At 38.1% G+C, this 20404-nt stretch overlaps 1 protein-coding gene across 2 annotated transcripts in view; it reads left to right on the forward strand.

Annotated features, from left to right (window-relative positions):
- The window catches only part of MTA1-like (metastasis associated 1-like), a 94039-nt gene that overhangs the window by 6929 nt on the left and 66706 nt on the right, over positions 1-20404 (forward strand). For both annotated transcript variants that reach the window (XM_080270546.1, XM_080270545.1), the window contains exons 2-3: positions 6250-6317; positions 18335-18428. In XM_080270546.1, the coding sequence (XP_080126672.1) occupies positions 6250-6317; positions 18335-18428 (162 nt within the window). The remainder of the gene's footprint in view (positions 1-6249; positions 6318-18334; positions 18429-20404) is intronic.

Raw genomic sequence — 20404 nt, forward strand, 5'->3', positions numbered from 1 at the left:
CACACGCACTGCAGCCTTCGCACCATCGTACATACTCTTCACAGCATTCAGCAACTTCCCATCTACTCCATATATTCTTAACACATTCCACAATCCTTGTCTATCCACCCTGTCATATGCTTTCTCCAAATCCATGAAAGCTGCATACAACTTCTTTTCCTTCTCTAGAAACTTTTCCACTAAAGATCTAAGAATGAATATCTGATCTACACAACCTCTTCCCTTCCTAAAGCCTCTCTGTTCTTCTCCAACTAATTTCTCTGTTCTTTCTCTAACTCTGTCAATAAGTATCCTACCATACACTTTTCCTATTATACTAAGAAGACAAATGCCCCTATGATTACCACACACTGCTTTTTCCCCTTTTCCTTTGTACAAGGGAATAATTATACCTGACTTCCAATCCTCCGGGACTCTACGTTCCTCCCAGGCCAATCTGCACATCTTCCACATCCATTCTACTACTATCTCTCCCGCATGCTTCAGCATTTCACCACACACTCCATCAATTCCTGGGGCTTTCCCAGATTTAACTTTCTTCATTGCTTCCACAACTTCTATCCTACTGATTTCTTCCTGTCTTCTCACCTCGCTCCTTCTCCCAGCCACTTATACTTGCAATACTTCCATCCTCTATGTTCAACAATTCCTTAAAGTGTTCTCTCCATCTGCTCACTTTTTCTCCTTTCTCCACTAGTAATCTACCATTTTTATCTTTCACTCCCCTGCTATATATATATATATATATATATATATATATATATATATGTATGTTTTTTTGCTCGTCTCTGTTGCTGTGGTTATTTTTCCATAAGTGGTTAGAGTAGTGTCTGGAACATTGATTGAAGTTCCATGGTATTATATGATGGTATAGTATTATGAACAATTACACCCATGTTCCCTTGGTTTTGTGGGATGGGGGAGATAACAAAGTTCTCAGATTTATTTAGGGGCATGAATCAGATGAGTAAAGATGTTCCAGGTCCTCTTATCCTCTCGTATGCCTTTGGATATTCACCCACACAATAAATTTATTTTGTACCCCTGTGTGCGATGGGTTTTGAAAAGTCGTAGAAATGAAACTATTAATTTGGCAGTGGTGGTATTTCGGAGTCCTTGGTCTGTGTGTTATGTTGTATCACACCATAAGGGGTGCAGGATAGTTTGTTAGTGGTTGTTCAATGACTCGCCAGTGGATTAACCTCATTATTATATCAGTTGCTGCTTAGAAGGGGATTCCTACTTCCTTCACATGCACATTGTTGCTTATATTACATTCAAAGATTGCTGAGTAGTAGTTAATTCTTCTTCCCTATTTTCTTAAGGGACATGTGGTTATTGTAATTAGTAATATGTAACTTATTTGCATACCGTATTTGAAACAGACCTTTATGTGAAAGTGATATCCAGAAACCCTGGAAGTGTGAAAAAATTTGATGTTGACATGGAAATCAGCTTATTGTTAGTAACTCACTGAGCCCATGGGTGTATATTTTTATTTCATTCTTGCCATCTCATGAATATTTTATTCAGTTAAGGAGAGACTTTAAGCTGAAGAAGTTTGCCATAACTTTCAGCGACATCATAACAGCTAGATCTCTGCTTGTGGCAAGAATAAACCATAAAAATATCACTGGGAACATCTTAACAGCTATGGTAGGTATCTAATTGTGGCAAGAATGAACCATAAAAATATCACTGGGATTCAAGGTGGTAATTAGTTACCTGTCACAGAGCTCCCATGTAATTTATATGACAATAGTCTACAAAATTCTGATATACAGTACTTGTTGCCTGGGGAAGTGCCAGTTAAGGTATCCTTTTACCTTTAGGTTGCCATGGGTTTCCTCTCTTAAATTAATGTCTGACAATAGCTTAATTGACCTCTTATGTGGGGTGTCGTATGCAGAATAAAACCATTGATTGTTAGAACAGTGTTAAAATACAGTACCAGGTACTCTGGCTTAACTAAATTTTAAGTGCTATAGCTTTTCTTTTGGGGAAATTAGTATAACCTCCATTAATGTCATACCCATATTTTCTTTAGCATACTGGTACACATATTATTGATGTACACAGAGGATCATTACAAACAGCATGAGAAATGTAACAGTACGGTACACTGCTAATGTACATGCTGGTAGTTGCTGTACAGGTAAAAATTATGTTACTGTATTTCTGGTAAAGTATATACTGTAATAACTAATGCTGTAGTGTGGTAATAATACAAAACTGTACAGTAGTATGTATGCAAGTGATCTGCATTTGGTTACGTGTTATTTGTTGGCATACTGGCTTTGAAGATACAGTATTTGGAAACTTTTATGAGGAAACTCATGATGCAGGGAGTCATGAACTGTAATTGGAGACACTGAGCAGCATTAAAAAGCAAGTGAAATTTTTGCTTGTATTTCATGCTTTTACATGTGTAACACTGGCACTCCTAGATTCAGTTTCCTCCTCTTTTGCTTTTCAGTTATCATAATCGATAAATTTCAGAGTACAGGTATAAAAACAGGAAAGCCACAGTTTGAACCCTTGATCCCAACTCTAATTCATGTTACATAGCAGTGCTTATTGAGTACAGTGCAGTGTCTTACAGTCTATCTATCTATCTTTATCCAGACACCGTAATCCGGTAAGGGGTGGCCATTCATAGTTGTTTTATGGGGAGGGGTGCTAACTTTCCACCAACCCACTTGTTGACATGTAGGGAACATATACTGTATAGGTTGGTTATATGGCTACCACCCAGTGTAGTACCATTGGGCTTGTCACTCATTGTAAAGCCACTTGAAAAGGAAAGAGAAGTAATAAAAAGTGACAGGAAGGACGGAAGAAATAGGAAGAGAGGAGGGCAGACACTGAAAAATGAATGATAAAGGTGAAGGAAAAAGTAGGCAGTACATCGTGAGTGGATGATAGTCGCCACCACCTACCACCAATAACATGTAAGAGTATATATCTGTGATGTGAGGGTAGTTCTGTCAGTATGGTGGGAATTAAAATTCAGATCCTGATTCTAAGCATTGGCAGGCTGGCAGTGTTGGTGATTTTAGTCACCACTTTTAAACTGAGAATTTGGTTACTGGGGGAGGAATTGGGGAGGAAGTAAAGTGCAGTGCTGTAGAAGGGATGGCTCTGAGTGGTGTGGAAGAGACTTCACTTTCATATTCCAGTGTCATGTAAATATGATTTGGAATGGTTTTTATTTAACTGTACTTCCCATAAGGCTGCAAAGTGGTTAGATTGAACATAATTGAAAAAATACCTTGTAAATAGCATTGTTAGATTAAATATGAAATAATTGAAAATACAGTACCTTGTAAAGTAGGTAATTTGATGCAAATATTTTGGAATTTGAAATGGCCATTTGCTGAATGAAGTAGCACTACTGTATATCTTATATATACAGTATAAAATATGCATAGAGTTTTATACTTTAGAAGCTTTCATGCCTGTTTACCATCTGTCGATATTATAAATGTTACCTTAGTCATTGCTATGATCATCTACAAATGTGCAGATATTGTTCCCAGGGCTGTGCAGTACAGGTATTACTATGTTTTGTTAATTCATTTTGATCTGTAAGACTTTGTACCTGCTTACTTATGTCACCTGTTACCGGATGGCAAGCCTCTGTACGGTACTGCATACCCGGTATCTTATTCAGCATCTCTGTTCAGTCCTTTAATCCTAAGGTTGTGTTAGGTACCTCATCCAAAGTTTTCTCAGATGTGTCTCATGATGCACTCTCCTTCACATCCACACTCCTAGATATTTTCATTCAGTTTTTAATGTGGATTCTCTCCACTAGTCAGTATCATGACAGTCTCACCCTACACATCACATCACTTGTGCCTTCAGTTCCCAACCAGTCTCTCTGATGCTTATCCACAATTCTGCCATTTGCATCTGTCATTCAGGGAAGCACTACACGGCCATCTGGCCATCATCATCTCTCCGCTCCAATATAAATCCGTCATCCTCCTTTACTGGCCAAGTTTCACCACCATATGTTGTTTTATTTATTTTCCTTGTTTATTTATGTATTTATACCAGTGTTTACTCAGTATGGGAGCTACCCTTTAATGCCTGCATCCTGAAATGTCTCTCAAGTCTAGTAAATTTTCAAGCTTTAGAAAGTGTCCTTGGACTGAAGAGGTTAGCGGGTGATTGTTGGTAACCCCCTTAGCCTAGGGGTTAAAAAGGAGAGAGAGAGAGAGAGAGAGAGTTGTAAGAGATGCCCTTGTATACGAGCTTTGTTGCTTGAATCAGCACCGCTAATTCTGTGAAAACCCAGGATTTCGTACGGTACACTTTTGACTGTCAGACCATGCTTTTTTTATATAGATACCGTGTACTCAAAGTAAGGTACAACCTGTTGACCTCTAACTATGCCAAGTACTGTGCACTGCAAATACATGCACTGCAAGGATGTACTGTACTACATTTTGCCAAATGCCATATGCTCCTCATATGCTGTATTTTTTTAAAATCTGATATATTCTGAATGACATTTCATGCTTTTCTCATACATTACTGTAATAGAATTGAGCATTAGAAATCACTCTTTGCCCACTCTGTCATCTGGATTAAAATACAGTGGTTAGGACTGAGATGGCAAGCCCCCAGTTCCTGATGACAACTTTTACAGCACATGATGAATGTAGATTTTTTTTTTTTTTTTTTAATAATGTTGTACCTGACTGCACTGTGTAATGTGGGATGCAGACTAATCAATTCTTGATTGTGGACAACCCATAAATGGTAAAAACAGTACAGTAACATCCAGTCCACCTGCATTTCTAAGGACCCAAGGTTAGGCTTCTGTATTCCAGAACATTTAAGGATAAATGACTGACCTATCCTGTGGTAGCATTTTACATGACAGAAAAGTCTCTGACAACTTTTATGATTCAAATCATGGTGCATAAAGTACAGCCATTCCCATCCCAAGAGCTGTACCACATGACCACTATCAAAGTCTGGAGACCTGACTTCCCCTTCATGGTGTTTTATCCTGTATGTAACTGTATTTAATTAATTATTTATCTTTTTACACAGTGCAAGAGGCTCATAAGGATTTAATTGTTTATCAGTTTTGTGGTATGATTTACCACTACAGTGCAGATTCGACTGCCTGCTTCAACCTACAGTGCCGTGTTGTGTGTTGATTTACTAAAACATACGTGATCACCAGTCTTGGGTACATGTGATGTTTTCATCATCTCCACAAAGTCGGACAGAGGTTAGGGACAGACCTACCTCGATAATAGATGAATCGAAAACAGACAGTTTGCTCTTGTGACGATACAGAATAGGGAACATACCCTGGAAAAAATAACATGTGCTTCACTTGCTTCTCTCTGCATTGACCTGACTATCGGCAGTTTGAAATGCGCATGGTTTAGTTCATGTATTTTTCAGCAGTGCAAAAAGAAATCAAACATCTTTATGCCCGGAATCAGCATGCAAGGATTCCCCTATCATCATCATTACCTTTATATACAAGTACAGTATAAAACACGGTGGGCCCACTTTTACACAGAAATATTGTTCCACTTGTGTCTCCACGGCTGTATTTACCTGTGTTTGTTTAACTGTATACAAAATGTCTCTAAAAATTGTGAACAGATTTGAGTGAAATCTGGTGGATTGGTGAGTAGTGGATCATTGAAGCGTTGATTAGATTCTGTGGTGGATCTTGATCTGGTGGCAGGAGTAAATCATAAATTTTATTGGCATGGGTAGAGGTATGAGTACTCTAAGATTATGTAACAGGGCAGACTAAGGTCATAGAATTTAGTGACTATGTGAGACGGTAAAAGTACTGGTACTCATCTGGTAGGACAGAGGAGATGTACTGCATTTCATAATATGGATTGGGAATTTCATATGGGGTGGGGATAGAGAATGATGATTTTGTATTTTATACATAGAGTTAGGGTGTAATTGAAAACTGCTTTTTTTAATAATTAGTGATGGAGGTGTATGGCATTTGTAAATGAGTCGCTGCAGTAGCCTACAGCTCATGTGGTGTTCTGATAAATATTTTAAAATTTGATGTACATTTCATGAGTCCCCATTCTGTTGTCAACATACTGGCTTAGCATATCCATTTGATTACATGCTGGTTACATACTATAGCCAGAGATATACAGTGTTCATTTTAGTGCTATGATACAGTAGATATATACCCTAGCATATGCTGAGATTCATTTGTACTGATCTTTGCCATCTTTTCAGATTATGTGTACTTTGAAACGTCCTCAACATCACCATATCAAATTAGAAGAATAGAAGAGTTAAATAAGGTAAGTTTTCATGTTTTTGTTGACAAAGAATTGCTGACATGGAGTGAATGTACCATACAGTATAATGATAAATCAGCTACAGCATAGTATGGTGCTGTACTGAACTGTGTAATCAGTACTGTATTTAGTATTTTGGATTGTGTTGTATTGTTGTTGAGTGTTTTTGTGCATGTTGGAGGGTGCAGATTACCACTTTCTGTGTTAGAGGTCCATCCTGATGGTTGCAACAAAAAATCCAAACAATTTCCCATATACAGTTAGTCCTTGTTACACAGCTTCTTTCATACAGTCCACCATAAGTTGCAGAATAATTTCACAGTAAAGTTCCCGTGTTACCTCTAAAGCTACTTTGCCAGTTTTCCCCAGTGAATAGTACCAGTTGTAAAGAAAAAGTTGTGATGTTTTGTAACATCCCCTATTTCCATTGATAACTGCTGTAGGAGAGGGACACCTTCATATGGTGGCACCAGTATAACTGAGCAACTTCTCTACCAGGTTGTGCAAACATTCCTCAACTTCCTGTTCCCCATAAGATGATGAACTGTAGGATAAGGGTAACTTCGGCCTGCATTGTACCAGGCTTACATTTCAGATGGGCCTAGGATTGTAACTACTGTACTTCAATACTTCTTATTTTAACTTAGCTTAAAAGTGCCATCTCTCCATCTAGATTGCAGAACTGGAACAAAAGATTAACACTGGAATATGGTGCTTGTGACAAAGAAAACTGTGGAAAATATATAGAGGCACTGCATTATCTTTTTCTGACACTGAGTTGTGTGAAACTAATTATACAGAGACAAATCTGGGCCAAGTTAAGGTGAAAGGAGTATAATATGACAACCACAATTATGAGAACCTTAGTTCATCATCACTCCTTGGTAACCACATTAAGCCACCCTTCCCCATGTACTGCACACCTTATTATCGCTCCACCTTGTTGTTTGTCATTCTTCCATTGCCCATGCTGCTTGTATACTGTGTATTGTGTCAGCTGTCATTTTCCATGCCTATGCATCTTCATTTTCACTATCATATACCTTTGTCCTTAATGTTGATGTGTGGTTGTAGTCATGACAAAAACTAAGTGTACATATGTTAATAGAATAAGCAAGTGTTTATTCTGTTCCCAAGTGTTATGTAAATTTTCCATTTAATTCTTATGATATGTCATAGGGCCTAGGTATACAAAAATAAGGACTGAATAATATGCTTTATGTCAGGCTGCAGTGTCTTTTGATTAATAATTATTTGGAAAGCTTTCAACAGTTACAACTTTTATATTTCATCAGCAGTTGTTCTTTCTGGTGGATGTTTGATTTTGGACTCCTGTATATGGTACTGTACTTTATTGGTCTGTTAGGGGGGTTTATCAGTGTTTCAGTAGGCATATTGCTGTATAAAAAGGAAATGCAGTAATACAGTACTGTACGTGTATAGTCAGTTTAATGTTCGACCATATGCAATTATCAGCATTTATGATCTTAGGATTTTAGAACCCATTTCTCAAAATGAGATAGCCATTTTTGCATATACCACTCCAACAGTCCCCTTACAGAACACCATTTTATGATATACAGTTGCCTGTTTTTGGTATACAATAGCTTCATTCATTGTGCTCTGTGTACAGGTACGACCAGTTTGTATCCGATCGGTTTTCCATGAATGTAAACTGATTGTGTAGAAAGATTGACTTAATGGATTTTGAAATACAAAAAAATGTCTTCACTGTTCTTGGCTATTATGCCATGTTACATCATTGGCAAATGACCTTCACGCCTACTAGGTTGCATCTAATATTGAGAGTATTTTAAAGCTTTGAATGAATGGAAGTTAAGCCCAGTGACAGTACTGTACAGTAGTTTACTTTTTTCCTTCTTTCTTTTTTTCACATTATCCCCGGACGGCCATTTCCAAATTGGATATGTGAGATATTTGTTCATTGTCCACTTAGTCATCATCATAATTATCATTATACTCCCATCTTGACCTGTATAAACTGGAGCATAGGGGCCCAGGGCTAGGTTACTCAGTCCTGACATTTAATGGTAAGGTTATCAGTTTCAACTGCCTCTGAGTGGCAGTATGTTAGCAATAAACCCAACTTCAGATGGAAGCCGATACAGGCTTCATCCAGTTGGGGCACCTTAGCTCAGCAGACCACCAGGTATCATTTGGTTACTGTATATGGCTACCACCCAGTGTAGTAAATGATTTCGGCTTGTTACTCATTGTATAGTCACTGGGAGAAAGAGAGAAGGAATTACATTGTTACAGTGTAGCTGTGGAACCTAAGTATTCTTGGTAACAGTATCATATTCAGTACATCACAGTCATTTCAGCCTTACCTAAATACTAATGTCAGTGGGAAGTGTTGTAGGGTATGGTACTTATGACAGCAGTCAGCACATGCAGTCCTTGATTGACAGAGGCTTTGTAAGAATATCATGCAGCTTATTCCTCATCAGACTTTTTCAAGAGCCTGCATACTAGGAAGTAAAAGATGCTTCCATCATCTCGGCTTTTATTGTCTCATCAGAAGCAAAGGAGTTCCACAGATAACTTCAAGAGAAAGTTATGAGAACAAAAAAAAGATAATGACTTTGAGGGTTAAACCCATAAGTATGATATAATTTTTTTTTATTATTATTTTTAACATTATTATTATTTTGGGGTTGTTGTCATAGTTTACATGGGCCAAACTTCCTTGATTGAAGGGGTTACCAGTAGTACTAATCTCCATTAATCACCTCAATTAACTTATATTACCTAGTTTGTTTACTACCAAGTCATTTTAGCAAACTCAGGAGAGACCTCAGTGAATTTACGGGCTAAACGTTAACAATGACTTTGCCATGCAGACTTGATGTGTTCCAGAACATACAAAAAAAAAAAAAAAAAAAAGTTGTGGTTTACTGTATGGAGGCCATATTACATATTGCAATTTTTTGTTATGGCATAACTTTGTAATATTCACTCTCATCTTAAATGTGAGGACCATCTTGCCTAGTCCCGGGTTCCTACGTTCCTCGTGGGGCAACATAGGATTAGATGATGGATGGATGGATATGTAATGTGTGACCTCAGGGAAAAGGGACTGGATAGGGAGACTGTCAGAGATTAAGCAACATGGAGATCTGCCATTAGGTGGCAAGGCTAACGCATGCAGTTGGAGCTTGTGTAAACGATACAGCGATAATTGTGTGTTGAATGAAATAACACATACTACTACCATACAGTGTTGTATATTTTGCCACACTGGCATGCATACCAACCTTTCTGAGATATCATTGGCTATAGCAACTGCAGGGTATAGGAAGTTTCACTCCTCTTGAGTTTTTTATAATCAGCTTTACATGGATCTTCAGGCATTGGAACATTATTCATGTGTAGGTTGAATAGAGTAGATCTAGTGTGACTATATAATGCACATTGTATAAGACTCCATGCTACTCTCATTATTTATTTTAAGATAATGTCACATAAAAGCAAAGTGATTAACTCAAGCTATTTTAAAAGCATTGTTGAAAGTATGTGATTGTGTATCATAACTATTGAGCTGTGTGTGGGTAGAAGAAAAATATAATTGCAGTTAAAAAAGCATGGCAAGTTTACATTACTATTGGAAGTTTTTTTTTTTTTTTTTTTAACTGGATACTTTTCTCAGCGTTAGGGATCTCTGCATGTAAGAGTAATAAGAAAAAACTTGGTACAGTAATGTGTACAAAGGCTGTTGATATTGAATAATATAAAGAACACTTGCTTCTCTAGTATTCCGGCTTTTATACTTTCAGAAGAACATTGAAAAACTGTAGCTGTGGCATAGGCATTCTTATTGGCCCTGTGATTTGAGGTGTGTGTATTTATGTAACCATGTTATACAGGGTTTGAGCTAAGGTTGAGTTGTCATGTGTCCATAACTATTTTTACTTATGGTAGTCTGTTTTTGAACACATGAATGATCTTTGCTTGCACCACCCATCCTTCAAAATAGTTCTAAATATCTAGATTTTTAGTTGTGGAACTCCTATTCTTTCTCAGTTTATATTCATACCTTTGTATCCATCCACATTTTTTTACAAAAAGATCCATTAGTCCATTTTCCAATTCTACTTATTTAAAGATTACCTTCAAATCACATCTTTCTCCTCTCAGTTAAGGTTGGTAAATCTTATTTCTCCAGCATCTCTTCAAAAGACACCTCTCTCTAGCTTGGTACGGTATTGTATTATCCATGTGGTCATGCTCTGTACCTTGTCACTGTTTATTAACATGTTTTGCCAATTCAGTGACAATACCACCACTGCATAGTCTTATCTGTTTTACTATGGATACAGTTAACTCCCTCGACATCATCTTATTTAATATTTCTGCACCAGTGTGGCAGTAAGGCAGCTTTACTTTGTGCCATAATCAGTCAAGGATGAACAGGATTGAGAATTGATCAAACTCCAGTTTCTGACGGTAGATAGCCTGGTTTCATTTTTGCAGTCCGTACTATTTTATTTTTTATTTTTTAAATTATTATTATTATTATTTTATTTTCATCTTTTTAAACAAGACCCACCCTCTAATGCACCTGACAGCAAGCCTTTGTGTGTTGGGTATTGTTCATGTGTGCTTGCTTCCGTGTAGCTACTTTTATCATCATAGTGTTGCCTGATTGTGCCTTACTGTTGTTTCTAGTGATGTTTTGAATTTTAAATTAGCGTAGAGTTTACGCACATCGTAAAACCTGGCAGATAGGTTCTGAATTTGACTCGTCAGTTCTTTTTTAGTTTTGTACAAACATTGTAGACATTGCCATACAGGTTAGAGTAGCACATTCCTTGATCAGAATCACTTATCATCAGCCACACTTTATCGATGTTTTCATTCAGTGTTGGATCAGTCATCAGCAAGACTGCTGATTTAAATTGCTTTGGTCTATCTGTCTATTGCCAGACGCCATAATCCCGTAAGGGGTGGCAATTTGACTTTGAGCTATTTGTATTACGGGGAAGGGCACTAACCCTCCACCAACCCACTTGTTGACATGTAGGGAGCACGTATGGTTTGGTTATATGGTTACCACCCAGTGTTGTAAATTGTTTCTTGGCTTACAGGAAACCATGTGGCTTGTCACTCAATGTAAAGCCACCTGTAAAGGAAAGAAAAGCAATAAGAAGTGACAGGAAAGATGGGAGAAATAGGAAGAGAGGAGGGCAGGCACAGAAAAAGAATGATAAAGGCTAAGGAAGAAGTAGGCAGCACTACATCAAGTGAGTGGATGATGGTTGCCACCACCTACCACTAACTACTTTGGTGTTACTACTATTTACAGCATTGTAATTACTGGTTCTTCCACAGTTCCCAGTAGAATATTTGTACAGGATGTCAAGAGTAGCTTTGGTATAAAAAAAAAAAGAAAAAAGAAAGAAAGAAAAAAAAAAGGCCTATGTATTGGTGTACTGTGCTGGAGAGGGATGCCGTCTTGTGGTGGCACTGATATAACCAGGCAGCACAACTGCTTGGTAGAAACATCCTTCAGTTACCTGTACTTTTCTCTTCCCCAAGAGGAGGATGGTGGATTGCAGTTGGGCAACCTAAGCCTCAGTCCACCAGGTTCACATTTCAAATGAACCTGGGGCCACAGGTCAGCTATATGACTGTGTGCCGTTATAATGCAAATCGATCCATTTATCTAAAGCCAGATGCCATAATCCCAGAAGGGGTGGCCATTTGACTCTGAGTTACCGGTAGTTGGTTTATGGGTTGGGGCACTAACCCCCTGCCGACCCACTTGCTGACACAGGGAACACATTTTATGCAAATAATGTGATTATTTTGAATAATGTTCATTTACTTCCACATTCATCATCATCATCCAATCCCAATTTGCCCCATATAACCAGGAGTGTAGGCACTCGGGCCATTTTTGAGTTCATATATGAAAATAAATGAGTGATTGTGGATCAAATACAAGGGGAAAATTAAGTTCCTTAACCCCAGGGTATTGTAATGATCTGCCTGGTGCTCACTGTATTCGTCAGTGTTGTGAGTTTGTATTATAATTATGCTATTATCATCATTAAAATGTATTCAGTAGTTTATGGAGTTTGTAAGTGAAAAGAAATGAGTAAAATGTTGATACAGTGAGTTGGGGAAATTTAAGTTCAGAAATCCTTGGGTATTGTTTATAGTCAGCTCGCTAACCAGCTGTGTGATTGTATGCTGTAATTATGCTAGGTATCATTGCTGAAATATTGAAATGAGTGGTATTCACTGGTTTTGAAGTTCTTAAGTAAGAAGAGGTGAGTGAAATGTGGATAAATTATATAGTATACTCATGTTTGGTAAAGGTTAGGTAAGGCCACATAGAGTAACTCTGGCTAGCCTTCTGACATATCCCTGTTAAACCTGTTTCAGCCATCCTGATTTGAGATTTTTTACTGTACAATATTGTTTTCAGCAATGCATCCCAATTATAAATTGGGTCTATCCTGTACAGTATACTGTGTGTGTGTGTGTGTGTGTGTGTGTGTGTGTGTGTGTGTGTTGTAGGTAAAGTTTGTCCTCTTTATTATTTGCATGTTGATCAGCTATATGTATACACTACCAGTAGTAGGATTAATCATGGAATACCTAACTTGACACTACAGTACCTACATCTTGCCTCTATGTTTGCCCTCCTTCCATATGTTGCATTGCTTTAGTGTTTATAGTATAGCATAGTATGGTTGTTTGGCCGTGTCAGGTTTGTGCAGGGTATTGTCTTTAGTTTATTCATTATATTCTGCTCACCATCACTTGCTCTCTTTCCACTTTTACACCGACATTGATAGGATCATTCTCTCTCTCTCTCTCTCTCTCTCATTACCTTTTACCCTTCCCTCAGCCTTCCGCACCCCCCTCTCTCTCCTACCCTTCTTAATTCTTTCTCCCTCAAAACCAACCCACCCTTCCTATTTCTGTCTTTCATTACCTTGTCCCCTCTTCCCTCATCCTCCCCCCTCCCCCTTCATGCCTATTACCTCCTCCTCTACCCCCCTCATGCTCCCCAAAGCAATCACTTCCTGCCTGTCATGCTGTCCTGCTTTCAGTTATGCCTTCATGCTGGTTTGCTTGTGTTTTTGGCCTTTCTTTTCTAATGTTGTTCGGTCTTCCCCCCTGACTCCACTTGCATTCTGTCTGTAAATTAAAACACTGTGTATTTTTATGTGTTATTTTATGTGTTATTATATGTTTTTATGAGTTATTTGTGTTATTTTATGTATTTATTATGTGTTAAGCTTGTGACAGTCTTGAATTAATGCAGTCAGTTTCCTCAAGGTTCGCGACAGTGTATAGGATGAAAATAACCTGAGATAGTAAATTGATAAGGTGAGCTGGTATAACTTCCCCCTCAGCATACAGGATAAAAATAATTTGAGATTCATTATAACTTCTATCAAGAATACAAGATTAAATATAGCCAGAGGTGTATTAAAACTTCCAGTCTATCAGATAAAAATAATTTGAGATTCATCGTAACTTTTCTCAAGAATACAAGATTAAATGTTGCCAGAGATGTATTATAACTTCCGGTCTAGCTGATAAAAATTAGAGGTTTATTATAACTTCTCACAAGAATACAAGATTAAATACAACCAGAGATGTATTATAACTTCCAGCCTGGCATACAGGATAAAACAGTATAAAATGTAATGTAACATTCCCTCCAGCGTACAGGATGGAAATAACTAAATATGGTACAGTATATTGATAAAGTGTGATAAGTTGTAACTTCCCCGTCAACATGTGGGATGTAAATAACCCAAGATGTTTCATAGCTTCCCCTCCGGCTTACAGGATGAAAATATTAAAAATGGTACAGGTACATTGGTAAGTTGTGAGCAGGTGTATGAATAACTTACCTACTTAGCTGTTATATTGATAAGTTAGGAGTGAGTGTAGCTTCCTCCAGCATACACCATGAAAATACTAAGGATGGTGTAATGGTATGTTGAGCAGGTGTTTATGTAGCTTGTATGTGTGTGTGTGTGTGTGTGGAGGGGGGGGAGGTGGATGGTGTGCATGATATGACAACCTACATCACTACCGGATCACCCACCCCAGCCTCTGTAAAGGTCACAGTTCATAAATGTGCCTTTTACTTAACTTTGCTAAACCTTGACATCCCAGACTTGTTCTTTCTTGACTCATTGCACCTTATTTCATGCCTAATCTTGCCCTACCTGACAGTACCTTGCTGTGCCTTGCCTTACCTTACCTTACATTACTTTCCCTTAACCCACCTTGTACAGTATAACCTCACTGTACCTTATTGTGCCATTATTAGTTTTGCCTTACTTCTGTACCATGTCTTGCCCAGCTTTACTTAAATTTGCTTTCCTTACTATACTTGCTTTGCCTTGCCTTAGCTTACCTTACTTTACATTACCTTACCTTAGCTCACCTCACCTCACATTACCCAAACTTGCCTTACTGTACCTTACCTTACTTTACCTGATTTGGCTTACATTACGATATTTTGCTTTACCCTGCTTTATTTTCCCTTCCCTTCCCTTCCCATCTGATCCCATCCCATCCCATCCGATCCCATCCCATCCCATCCCATCCCTTCCCTTCCCTTCCCTTCCCTTCCCTTCCCTTCCCTTCCCTTCCCTTCCCTTCCCTTCCCATACATGTAGGCATACAGTTTGTTCTTTATTTGCCTGGGATGTTTCACAGCATCCCGGCTTGTAAACTGTTACATGGTTAGCACTGTGAATGGGAGAATTGTAAACTGTTACATGGTTAGCACTGTGAATGGGAGAATTGAAAGCCTCAGATATACAGTACCAATTTCATTGACTTCGTACTTTCACTGGTGGGAGGAAACTTGGAATCAGCTGTATAAGTAACAATGGACTTTGAAAACTATTTTTTCGGTAATTTATTTGTGGACTTAATAAGAAAAAGGAACATGAAAAAAAGGTGATGTACAGGAATGACAATGTATCTTGCTGTACATACAAACATAAGAACATGAAAAAAGGTGGTTTGTCATGAAAATTTACTGTATCTTACCTTACTAACATAATGGGAACATGAAAAAAACTTATTTATTCTGAAAATGTACCGTACCATGGCTTAGTTTTATTGTTAGTCTTCTTTATAAACCATGATTGTATTCTAAGATGTTGCAACTTTCTCCATACAGCTGTCACTGATTTGTGGGAAAGTGTCATATTACTATAGATACTGCAACAGTGGAACTTTGTTAAGTACTGTAATATCCTTTAATATACCATGATTTAAAAAAAGAACAGACAAAGGTGACTTACTGAGAACTTGGCATATTGAGAAAAATTTTCAGCTATTTGCACCTTCATTGCACACCTGTTTACTATATCTCTCTATACAGTATCTATATCCAGGCACTTTAAATTTGTAAGGGATGGCTGCAACAAATTGCCTCCATGTCACTCTGTTCTCTGCCAGCAATCTGCCTACTCCAAAGTTCAGACATTCCTCCCTCATATACCTCTCCATCCCGTCCATTCATCTCGTCCTCAGTCTAAATGAATTATTATATTATATTTTAAAGTTGCTTGTGAATAACTGTTAATATACTTATTTATTTATTGTCACAGGCATGAACCAAAAGTATGTATCTTTTAAAGTTGATTGATTTAAACATTTCAGTCCAGGAATGCCTATTTCATTTTATTCTTCCCATCTGGTGATAGTTTTACTTAGGATAGACTTTTTGAGGTGTAGAGATTAGATACAGCCGTAGTAAACATCTCCACTACAGTAGGCCTTTCCTAAGTTGAATACAGTGGTCTAATAGCTGCAAGAATAATTTAAGTACAATACATCAGTCATGTTCAAGAGGTTAACATTCTGCCTGCACTCATCCCAAATTTCAAGACTCTATACGTCCACCAGCAACCAGTATATCTGCTCTAACATGGTAACTATCAAGATATGCCTTCACTTTTATCTGGTACAGCAATTACAGTATCTTGGTTATCTTGTTACTGCTTCGTTCCCTTAGTGTAAACACTTATTGGTTTTCCTACATTCAGGTAATTTTAGGCCATTGTAGTTTTAATTTACTTTAACCTGGTGGAGATTTTTTTACCTTTTGCTGCATATTTACCTTAGTTCAGTGGCAGAATGACAATACTATGGTCCTGTATCCTTTCCATAGGACTTCTTCATAACTGACATTCAAATGTTTGGCTGTTGTTACAGCTGAGCTTTCAGTTTGGAGAGAGCAGTTTTATGCCTAGTTATGATGAAGAGAGTATACAGTCATTCCGTGTTGCAAATATTGAGTCTAACCTAATCCAACATAACTAGCTGCGTGGCCATTAACATATGGTTACATTAAGTTAAAATTTGAGATAGTTCTTTGTCTCTGCTAAATATGGGTTACAGTATTTTCTTTGTCACTGCTAAACATAGGTTTCTACATGCATTCCTTGTTGCATCAAACTTAAGCTGAACATATACATCCTGGATAATTTTCAACATATGCTGCCATACTCTGCGTGAATTTTTATCTCATCACTGTTAAATATAGGCCCTAACATGCATTTGTTGTTGCATTAAACTTGCTAACTCAGTTTAACTTACTCTTGTCCAACCCAGCCCATTCCAACCTGCCCATTCCGATTCAATCCCATCCCATTCCAACATTATGTACTCTAAGCCAGTCTATCTAATTCCGACTTAACCATTTGCCTAGTCATCAACATACGGTTACAGAAAGCTACCAGAATTACCATTGCTAGTGTATTTCAGTACTAGTCAGCTCTGAATCCCTGTCTAGTGTGTGTGTGATAGTAACCATTTGATGTCTGGCTATTAACTTATTAGGCAGTTTAGAGTGTGCAGCATGAGGAAGCTCAAGGTTATAGGGCATTGGCCTGGTTCACAGACTTATCTGTAGGCATTTATTTGCCCTTTTCTGTATTTTCACTGACAATATGATTAGTAGCATTATCACCTAGGTTCATTTGAAATATGAACCCAGTGTACTGCAGGCTTAAGATGCTCTTATGCAGTCCACCTTTCTCCTTTTGAGGGGTAGAGAAGTAGTTGAGGGTGATTGTATAATTAGGCAGCTGTCATCTGGCTATGTTGGTGCAACCACATGAAGGCAACCGTCTCCAGCGTTAAGAATAAACTGTTGATATACAATAGGTCATTGGAAATTATATTGTCATCAGCTTGGGAGGTTTTCTAGCACTTCTTCGTTTGTGGCATAAATTGCATACATGACAGAGTACTGTATGTCCTTGGGTCTGCTTCTTACATGTACCCTGTAATCAACTTTATTTTCAGCTTTAGCTATTTATTTATTTAATTATCTTAACCTTCACCATGAGAGGTCATTCCTTTATAAAAACCTTAAGGGGTTGGCAACGATAATATAAAAATGCCGCCATAATAGACGGTTTTTGGAGACACATTGATTATGGGTTGTCTTTGTGGGGTCAGCTCAAATGACATAGTCAAATTAGTGAAGGGATTAATTAGTCACCAGAGCTGCCTGATTTTGCATTACCCGACTGATATTTTCTTAAATATTTATTTTTTTTACAGGTAAATAGAGATGGCTAGATAAAGTTTGTTGAGTTTATATTGTGTGCTCTGTTGCCGGAAAGAGATGCCGTCATGTGGTGGCATGTGAAGGCATTCCTCTCCAATGCCAGATCCTCCCTGCCAGTGGAAAAGAGAATGATGGCATAGAGGAATAGGGCAGCTTCAACTTCTGGTCCACCGGGTATACATTGACGTGACCCATTAGCTACCCAAAAAAGTTACAGCAGCTTACTCTGTACTCATTTACTTCCTTTCTCCACACTTAAGACCTTTTTGCCGTAAAAAAAAGTGACTAGCATACTTTATACTCATTTACTTCCATTCTCAACACTTAGGACCCTGTAGCTCCAAGAAAAAAAAGGGTGACAGCAGCATACTCTGTACGCATGTACTTCCTTACTCCACACCTAAGTGCCCTTTTCTCCATACCCTTGCAGACCCCTAACGGGAACGTGGAAGCCAAAGTCATGTGTTTCTACCGGCGACGAGATATCTCCTCCTCCCTTATTATGCTGGCAGACAAACATCAAAGTGAGTACAGTACCTGACTATTTCTCTCTCTCTCTCTCTCATTAGTGTTAGTACTGTATGTATGGTGCTGACCTCTGTGATATTCCATTCCAGCATATACAGTAGTGGATTTGAGGTATTTGAGAGAGAGAGAGAGAATACTGAACTATGACACCATTTCGAAAGATATTCTGTATACAGTATTTTAACATACTGTGCGTGTGCAGTAATAGTTTGAGTAGTTTTAATATTGCCATACTGTACTCAGTGATAGTGGTACCTTGAGCCGAGTAGCAGTACAGTATATTGGCTGTTTTTATTTAATACCTTTTAATGGGCTGATATCTAGAAACATATAAATGCCAAGGTTGCATTCTGGGGACATTTTATTACCAAACAGTGACACTAAACTGTAGTTGTTTTACATTAACTTGGCTTGGGTATTCGTCTCTTTGCAGCCTATATCACATATTTCATTGGCAGAACATGACTGCTGTGGCTCTTTACCCTTTCCATAGCACTTCTTTGTGACTAGTGCCATATTCTAGTATTAATATATTATTACACAGCACTCTAGATGACACATGACAAAATTAGTACAAAGCAGAGTATAAAGGGTATAGTATAGAAAATTATCTTTATTGTATGTTGTTGATTATCTCCCATTTTCATACTTTTGCCATATTATTGGATCTTGCAACTAACTCAGTGGCAAATGGACACCCCTTATAGGATTATGGCATCTGGTTATAGATAAATAGACCTCATCTTTAGTCGGAAAAAGGGTCAGGCTGTTATTATTATTATTATTATTATTATTATTTATTATTATTTTCTGGATTATTCCCACCACTTGTAATACTGTAGTTGGAAATGATAATAATGGGGATTGATGATGATGTACATGTCTTCAGTGATGTTTGCCTATTTTTTTTTCCCATTATTTTCATGTCTTTCTCTTTTTCGTCTTTGTATTATTGACATTTTTCTCAAGTACCGCCTCTGTTACTTTCTCTTCAACTATTTCTTTCTTGCCCCGACCCCCTCTTTTTTTTTTTTTTTTTTTATATAATTGTCATAGTTATCCATGCATCATCCTCTGTGTATTAGATGTAGGCTCTTAACTTCAAATTCAATATGTTATAGTCCTTTAATTTTAAATCATGTGTTTAAGTCTTCTGAAAGGAAAGCCTGCTGTTGTTGAGCCATACAGTAATTATGATTTAAGATCAGTATGGAAGTGTAGGATGTAGAAGAGGTATCCCACCAATCATCATCGTCTTTATGTCTGATAGAGCTTCAAATCGTGCAGTTGTTGAGTATTGTATTTGCGATTTAATGTTAGAGTGGACGTGTAGGATCTAGGAGAGTTACCCCACCATGGCCCAATTTTCTTCCTCTGCTCTTCTTTCATTTTCTTTCACCAGGCGCTCTTTCTCAGCTGGTTACCCCCCCTCCCCTTCCCACCCTCTCTACCACAGTCTCTTCCTCACTCTCATTCCTCCCTCCCTGTTTCTTCCCCTACCTTCACTCACTCCGCCCCCACACTATTCTTCCCATCACGTGTCACCCTCTCCTTCTCTTGCCCTTTCCTCCCCCTCCTCATTCACTCATTTTCTTTCTCCCCTGCCCTTCCTCTCTCTTCCTTTCATTCCCGTTCTACAGTCTTCCCTTCCCTCAGTCTCCCTTCTTTCCTACAATCCCTCCCACTCTTCTCCCTCCCACGCAAATCTGGGCTGTCTGTCACTTCTTCAGACCAACCTTTTTCTTTAATCTGATTGTTTTATATTCGTCCCCAGCCTCTCCTTGTTATATTCCTGTGTGTGTGTGTGTGTGTGTGTGTGTGTGTGTTTATCGTCTTATTCCTTCCTCCTTTTAGCCTCTTTCCCCCTCCCTATGTTATTTCCCTACCTCTCTTCCATACATCCATTTTCATTTCTTCCTTACGTCCATTCCGCCCCCCGACCTTTCCGTTACTCTCGTCCTCCCCTCGTTAC

The sequence above is a fragment of the Coenobita brevimanus genome, chromosome 41, assembly GCF_032717465.1.
Source record: "Coenobita brevimanus isolate Jiangsu-jjx chromosome 41, ASM3271746v2, whole genome shotgun sequence".
NCBI lineage: Eukaryota > Metazoa > Arthropoda > Malacostraca > Decapoda > Coenobitidae > Coenobita > Coenobita brevimanus.